The following is a 9,022-nucleotide window of genomic DNA, read 5'->3' as shown; positions in this document are numbered from 1 at the left end:
ATACATATCCGAGACGTTGCAATTTATTCCTAGCAACGCATCGCATCTGTAGCCGATTTTTGATAGGAATCTAATCTAATCTGGCTTTTATTGCAGATTAAGTTAAGATTAAAACTACTTCGCAACAATCCGCTACAAATATGTATAATGGTATATATTTTAAACCATGCAGTATGTACCACCCTCCCTCCCTCAAAGGATGCATGCAGATGCAAAAATTAAAAATATACACCACCATACATACCACCACCAACACGTGTTTCGCTCCAAAACGGAGCATCATCAGGGTAAGTTGACTCTACGACGGTTAATCGCTTAGCTATTGTTGCGAAGTAGTTTTAATCTTAACTTAATAGCATGGATTTCCGCAAAGTAACGCCTGATACAATTAACTATTTATTGCAGATGTTCATGGGTGGCAATACCCACTTACCATTAGGTGGAGCCCTATACTATTTCTATACAATGTAAAAAGCCATAAACAAAACTTAACACAACAAGTAAATTAATGCAAAAATGGATATTTTTCATTGGCAGCTCTTTCGGTATTGTACTAAATAATATATTTAAAATTTATAAATATGCTATAAAATTTCAGAATCATTAAAATGTTACGAATTCTCATTAAGTATTGTGTTCAAACATGAATTTCGAATAACCTCACTGGATATAAATGTTAACTTACAGAACAATATGAATAATTTGCATTTGCAATATTGTCCAAAATTCTGAACAATTTTGAACAAAGTAACGTATTAACAAAATTTCAACATATATTTCAGTGGGAAATACGTAGAACCGCGGAAAACTGTAACCCCTGGTGGCTAAAGCATTGTATAAACCTAGTTTACTGAATATCAGCCGTGAAAATTCAAATGTAGCGCTTAAAATAGCGTTTCAAAAAGCAAGAAGAGGTTTTAAATATGGAATAAGGGAAATATGCTGCTACTATTTAAATACTGTGTAGAGTAGTATAACATTCAAGATTTTGTGTTATTACTTATACGGCTGTTTTATGTTACATTAAACTAGTACACATAGATTATGTGATAATGGTTACCTATTTAGTTATATTAATTATGGTTTATAAACTAAAAACCATGCTAAAATTTAACAAAGGAATAGTTAATCCTAAATTCTGACGTTCCTGGTGAGAAGAATGGGATAAAATTATTAAAACCATGTATTACCATCGGTTCTTGAAAATTGTCCAAATTTTTTAATTAATCGAACCGTTCAAAGTGGGTAAAAATCGAGTTCAAAGATTCCGTTACATACATACATACCTACAGGTCAAGCCAATAAAAGCGTGGTAAAAAGTAAAATTTCGGAACTTTAAGCACAAACACAGAAAGCTTTAATACAATTTAATAAAATTTAAAAATACGCCCTTAGGTACATATTAGTCTGGATTTTTAAAAAGAAAAATTACACTTCAATTTAATAAATTCTGAATAACAATTTACAAAATTAATTTTAATACACGATTTTCATTATAAAATTGATATTTTAAAATTCGAAGGCGTTCCATATACGAGGCCTTCATGAATATTTCATTACGCTTGCCCTTACTACCATCACTGGAACTTAGAATTGACCTCCATAACATTGATTCATGGAATCTAATAAATAGTATATTTTATGTCTTTTCTTTTTTCAAATTATCTACTTTAGGATTGAGCTATAGCTTTTCCAGTACGCATAATTTATTATTAGTCTTTTATATTTTCTCATTTATGCCATATTACGTGGTATACACTAAGATAAGTAAAATTAATATTAAATTGATTAGATATAACTTAAAAGGTCCTTTATTTTGCCCAAATTTCAACAATTTTTACAAAAAAAAAGAAGTTAATTAAAATAAAAGAGAAAATTATACTGCTTAGTAATTTAATTTGTGATTCATAATCATTATTTAAAATTAAACGATGTTCTCATGCTATTTTAAAATCTAATTTCGAATTGCAAATGTTATTGTACACCTGTTGTTGATTTCCTACCACCTACGGCAAGAAAATTCTGCGTTTATTACATGTCTCAATGTGAATAATTTAAACGCCTACCTCCTTCCTTACCAAACATGAACGTACAATTAACCTTAACATTTCGTAGAATTGTAGTAGCTAATAATAGAAGGAAAATTAAAACCTTAAAGTTTACGTTCGTAGTAACGTAACTTATATGAAACGTATTTTCAAAATTAAAATAAGGAAGTTAGCATATAGTCCAATTAATGGTAAGTGATCACTGTGACCTATGGCTATCTGTGATTAACTCCAAATAGGATTTGAGTCCTATCTAAAGTCGATTACAACTTCTCTCGCATACCCTCCAATAAACAACACAACGCTTAACACTGCTGTTATAATACCATTATTATAAACATTGAAAATTATTAATTAAATTAAATTAATAAAAAAAAAGCGACTGCTCAAAAACATAGCCTATGTCACTCCTACAATTTAGACGAATCCAACGACACCTCATATGTTAGAATTCATCAAGTCGTTTGGACTACAGAATGAGACATATATACACACATACAAGCATACACACACATATATACACACACATACACAGATACACACAAAAATACATGCCTACGCGAAATTACCCTTCACCATACCACATTTCCCTTCGCATCCCAAATAGCGATGGAAACTCCACAAGTGTACCAAGTTCCTGCTATAACAGTAACTGCATTGATTATTCGCCACTTTGCATATTTCATTAACTCGCCCTTGCGTTGCTTGAACTTGGATGTAGCCTTCGCTTCATTGTCTCGGAAGTGCTTGCTTGTAGGTCATCCACGAGATCAGCTGAGCTGTAAAATTTTGTAATCGAAAACTGAATTTGCGCGGAATATGATATTAGTAGTTTAAAACATGGATTAGTAAAGATTACTCACTCCTAACAAAAAAATGTACCCAGTTTTAAGAATTGAAATAGTAGCGTAAAAAAGTTTCGCCACGTCCCCGTGCTAAAATGTCCCTAAAATATTTGAAATAATTATTTATTTATTACGTAAATTACGTAGTATTAGTTATTTATTCGTAAATTTTCTCTAAAAATGTTTCTATTTGTCAAGATTTCAAAAAAAGATCTTACTAAAATAAGCCGTTTGTGGCTTCATTCAATTTCAAGGCGGCGAAGTATCTTTAGTAATCTATGGTTTAAAAGTTAATTTTTATTTGCTAAGGACAACGGTCACTACCGTGACGTAGTATTTTCGAGAGTGGTATGTGGAAGATAGTATTGATGTAAAGATTAAACTGCAAAAGTTAGGCTGCGAAGATATGTTTCGATAAGAATATCTTACGATTATTATCCATTTACAAATCTTATACATAAAATTTTCGTGTCACAATGTTAGTTACCGTACTCCTCCGAATCGGCTTTACCGATTTTCACCAAATTTTATAAGCATATTCAGTAGGTCTGAGAATCGGATACTATCTATTTTTCATACTCCTAAGTGATAAGGGTTTTTTTTTACATAATATAGGAGTAGCAGACGAGCATGCAGTCCACCTGATGGTAAGTGGCTACTGCCGCCCATGGACATCTGTAAACAATCCCAGATAGGATCAAATATTCCTAGCTGAGGTCGGCCACAGATGCGCTTACTACCGCTACTACTAAGCTGGAACGCCTCGGAAAAGTATGTCTCCCTTACCACACCCTTCAAAACGGAACACAGAAGCGCCTAGCACTGCTGTTATTAGGCGGCTATTATTAAATAGGTGTGGCGGTGGTGCCGGCGGAGTCGAACCACAAAGGGTTCTACCACCTTCACCCTTAACATTTTTTATGTATATGGCAACACAACGTTTGCCGGGTCAACTAGTATAATATAATACGGTTCGATGCGATACGAATACGATATGATGTGACGTCATTGCGATGTGATATGGATATATACAAATCTACTAATGGTTTTTTTTTATTTTTTGTTATTTAATAGTTTCTTCTTATACCAACACATTGACTCACGCAATTTTTATGTCTCTCTATTGGTTAGTCCAAAATAACATACATAAACGCTAAACTGTTTATACCTAAACATAACGTAAATATTTTGTACCCTTACTATGAGTTTTCAAAACATCCCACAATTTTACGTTACGTTTAATCAATCCATTATTATCTTCCGTTTGCTTAGTAGACTGAGTAAACGTAACAATAAGTAAGTGCTCAAGTCTTTTAGTCTGCCTCACATGTTTGCAAAAAAGAGAGACAAAACATAAAGCGCCATTTTGTCAATTTAGACATTTAATGTTACGTTACTGACACTATAGTTCTGATACAATCCGCTAGGGGCGCTGATTGGAAATTGTATGGACAATACGTAAATAAATACTAAAACAGTCATATTTATTTATTTATTTATTTATTTTATTAAGTTCACCAACGGTTGTAACATTATACATATTTTTAAATTAAATCTAGTTACAATACAAGCAATAAATGTACAACCACTTAGAGGTAAAAATCACATGCAATACAGATCTAAACGTGGTAATGAAAATAGAATAACAAACTTTATAAACCAAAAACTAAAACAACACAAAAAAGAGAAAAAAAAATAGTACAAGTAAATTAAACATTAAATTGAAACACTAATTATAATTTAGATACAGCCTTCCTAAAAGCAGCTAGACACATATTATTAATGTCGATGTCTGTGGATTCACTACGCTTATTATAGAGTATGGACAGTCTTGCAATAGGAGAGTTTGATCCCAATTTAGTTTTACAATGGGGAGGTACGAAGAGTTGAATCGGTTTGCGAGGCATGTTGACGGGTATTCTAAAGGAGAGCTTAGAGAGAAGACGCGGACAATGTATCTGAGAATTTACTATTTACTATTTGTCAAAACGTAAAATCTCATGGTAAGGGTCCTGGTCAAAACTCCTTCCTTCAATATATTCCATACTCAAACATCCCTTCCACACTCGCAGCATCTTAAACCCCATCACTTCCAAGTATTTGCACATACTCGAGTTTTAATTCGCATTTTCCTTTCAGAAGAGTACAGAAAGCTCGCTAGGGAAGTGACAAATGGTGGAGCCTTCGACACATTACATGATGTGGGTATGATGACGATGCGATACATGCACAGACTATGTTTTTAAGGTTATATATTCTTGAAAGGATATGGTACTTCGATTTTAGTAGTAAATTGTTTTTTGACAAATTGTTAATCAGTAAAAATTAGACGCTTTGTACACTCACAGCCCTACACTAGGATTACCTGTGTCGTTGATGCCTTCGATACATACAAATGCCCAGACTCAGAACAGAAATTTTGAAGGTAGTAGAACATAAAATCTAAAATCATCACTAAAAAACATTAACGCACGTGGTTCGGTACAAAAGAATATTTAAATTCATTTTAAGAGACGGCAAAACCCTTCGTTTCTCGATTTCGGTGGCATAGCTGTCAGTCATATCTGCCTTTGTGTGAAGCGGTGCTCTACCCTTAGTATGAGTTTTTACGTGTGCTCGAAAACGTTCAACGTTTACTAATTCGCTGATACAGCGCCCTCGTGGACCGTATCGGAACTACGACAATACAGAATAACAAAACTAAAGAAATATAAAAAATAACAATAATCATGTTTGACTTTCTCTTTCTATCCTTTTCTGTTTTTTTCCTATTTTTATATATTTTTTCTTCTTTTAATTATTTTAATATTTAAATGTATTTTGTGCCGCCTTTATATTTTCTGCACATCCTTAAGGTTAACTGGTAGAAAATGCTACTTAGCATTAAGTCCGCCTATTGTACCACTTGTTTTTATTGGTCAATAAAGTGTAATACAAAAAATAAAAAAAAAATCGAATGCTTAAAACTATAGACCACTGTTCCGGTTACTCCTACAATTTAGAGGCATCCAACCACAACTAATGAAATTCCGTCAAGCCTTTTGGCCTGCAGGGCTTGCCAAGGACTGAGACATTCATACATACATACATATACATACATATATCCTTTTTTTATAATATAAGAGTAGCAGACGAGCATGCAGTCCACCTGATGGTAAGTGGCTACTGCCGCCCATGGACATCTGTAATCAACGCCAGATAGGATTCGATATTCCTACCTGAGGTCAGCCGCAGATGCGCCGCTACCCCTGAGGACTAAGCTGAAACGCCTCGGAAAAGTCTGTCTCCCTTACCACACCCTTCAAACCGGAACACTGCAGCGGCTAACGCTGCTGTTATTAGGTAGAAATATACGCCCGAAAAACATTACCCTCCTCAATCGGAAAAATCTTACATTACTTATATTTTATATGTAACGAGTACTCACGATAAGTGGATTTTTCTACCTATCGCACATATTCACATATTCTCTCAAGATATTCGTACAATTCAGTGACAAATGACTATCGACACCGACATGATGTGGGTACAGTGAGTTGGCGGAACCGCGGGCATCTTTCATGCATATTAAGTCAAAGAAATTTTCAAAATTCGTAATAATTCGAATGTTATCGTCGCCTGCGTTTGAGCAAATGAGCATGCAGCCCACCTAATGGTAAGTGGTTACTACCGCCTGGAGATTTATAATAAATCCCCGACGAATTAAAGTCTGAGCTCTATCTGAGGTCGGCCACAAATGTGTTGTTACCCCGGACTAAGATGGAATGCCGCGAATAAAAAAACGGCATGTCTAACCATTTTCTTCAATCCTAAACACAGCAGCGCTTAACATTGCTGTCACAAGAAAAGTTGGTGTGGCAATGGTGCCTTCGAAGTTGTTTTTTTTTATTATATAGGAGTAGCAGACAAGCATGCAGTCTACCTTATGGTGAATGGCTACTGCCGCTCATGGATATCAGTAATCAACCCTAGATAGGATTAGATATTCCTACCTGAGGTCGGCCAAAGATGCACCGCTACCCCTGAGGACTAAGCTGGAACGCCTCGGAAAAGTATGTCTCCCTTACCACATCCTTCAAACCAGAACACAGCAGCGCTTAACACTACAGTTAAGGCAGAAATAGGTGTGACGATGATGTCTCCGGATTCGAACCACAATGAGTTCTGCCACCTTCAAAATCACGCCTCACCGCTTCTTCACGCAGTTCTAAACAAGACCCGTCTAAAAATATCATTATATATTTCTGGAAAGTTCTTTATATAATCAAAGGGCAAGATATCACTTGACATCATTATCCTAGAGATTTTGCTTCAAAAGATACGGACTAGTTTTGGGCTTTCCTTTTATTTTATCTTTTGTGAATACTTTGACACCACTAATGAGGCACTCTAACAATTGAGGTTTGCTATAGAATTTCAATATTTCGGTACAAAATACAATATATCTATATATACCTGTATCGTATAGAAATAATAGAAAGCTAAAAATTTGAATTTTCTGTGGTTTTAAGTCTTTTAAATATAGAAAACTATAATATATATAGTGTTGTAAAATATAATATTTGATTACTTTTTATTACTACGTGGGTACGGCATGATGCGGTGATGTCTTGGCGGTCGAAACCGCCTTATCAATCGGCGATTTGGAGCTTCAAACATAAGCCTATATTAGACGAGCTTTTGCCCGCGGCTTCGCTCGCGTTACGAAGTAATATTATTAACTAAGAACATTTATATAAACTTTCGTCCCCTATTTTATCCCCTTCGGGGTAGAATTCATCAAAACATCTACCTGCATGCCAAATTTCAGCCCGATCCGTCCAGTGGTTTGGGCTGTGCGTTGATAGATCACTATGTCAGTCAGTCACCTTTGAGTTATATATATTTAGATTAATCATCACTTGCTATAACTACGAAAATATATCGTGAAAAAACTTAACGTTCCATAGTTCCTATAAAGGTTTCAAAAGTGTGAGTAGTCTACTCGTTATTATATTTATTCCTGACCCATGCCCAGCACTGCCACAGTTATGGGTTGAAAATGAAGTATTCAGAGACTCTGTTTCACCGACCTCCTTTTTTTTTTGTTTACGAGGGGGAAACCTTCAAAAGGTACCCTATGCCGTGGGAGCGAGGGGTTATGTGGGATTCTTACCGCACTAAAACCCCCCAGTGGCCGTCCTCGGCGCTGCGTAGGGGACTCCGGGATCTCCAAAGGAACGCAACCGGAGTCCTCTTAGCGGGACCTCCTGCCTGACATGTTTTTTTATAATGTAGAAGTACCAGACGAGCATGCAGTCCACCTGATGGTAAATGGCTAGTGCCGCCCATAGACATCTGTAATCAACCCCAGCCAGGATTACATATTCCTACCAGAGGTTGGCCGGAGATGCGTCGCGACGCCCTCTACGACTATACCAGTTAGTTGAGGGCATTAACTCTTATTGACATTCAAACTAATTAGACATTAATTATTTTAGGCTCCGTCACTATATTTAAATGAGAAAATGGTTCATTGAATGCAGTCTCCCTTACCACAAAGTACAGCACAGGAGAGCAATCCATTATTAACTATTAATTAGTTGATCGATCGAGACACGGCTGGTATTTTTGAACTAAGCTGTGAAAAGGGGGATTATATTTTAAACTGCATTTTCTACTATGATACAAACATCTTGTGTGTAAAGGAATCATTATAAATATAAAATATTTTATGACACGTAATAAGCTTAGTTTTCTTGGAAATGGCTGGAAATAGAAACGTCTAGCAAAGAGGTTTTTTTAATGTACGACTTTATAGCATAGTTCAAGTATTACTATTTCGTGGCATATAACAATTATTGAAATTAGATGAATATATTAAATAATATAAAAAGCAGTGATAGCCTAGTGGTTAAGAAACTCAGTCTCTCGATCGAGGGGTCCGAGGTTCAAATCTCAGGCACGCCTCTGATTTTTCAAAGTGCATATTAGAAATTAATTGTTACTTGCTTAAACGGTGAAAGAAAACGTCGTGAGGAAACATGCACATCTAAGAGATTTATTAAAAAAAATATCAAAGGTATGTGAAGTGAACCAATATGCACTAGGCCAGCGCGGTGGACTATGGCCTAATCCTTCTCATTCTGA

The 9,022-nt window shown here is 35.3% G+C and overlaps 1 protein-coding gene across 1 annotated transcript in view; it reads left to right on the top strand.

The window, feature by feature from the left end:
* The first annotated feature begins 4,714 nt into the window (after positions 1 to 4,714).
* The window catches only part of LOC140744717 (octopamine receptor beta-2R-like), a 99,464-nt gene continuing 95,156 nt past the window's right edge, over positions 4,715 to 9,022 (top strand). The window contains exons 1-2 of the mRNA XM_073076361.1: positions 4,715 to 4,769; positions 5,033 to 5,098. Of these exons, the coding sequence (XP_072932462.1) occupies positions 4,715 to 4,769; positions 5,033 to 5,098 (121 nt within the window). The remainder of the gene's footprint in view (positions 4,770 to 5,032; positions 5,099 to 9,022) is intronic.

This window comes from Epargyreus clarus, unplaced genomic scaffold, assembly GCF_041222505.1.
Source record: "Epargyreus clarus isolate Ecla_fem2 unplaced genomic scaffold, WU_Ecla_fem_2.2 ptg000002l, whole genome shotgun sequence".
Lineage (NCBI taxonomy): Eukaryota > Metazoa > Arthropoda > Insecta > Lepidoptera > Hesperiidae > Epargyreus > Epargyreus clarus.
The sequence above is the reverse complement of the archived record's forward strand: the minus strand, read 5'-3'. Positions and strand labels throughout refer to the sequence as shown.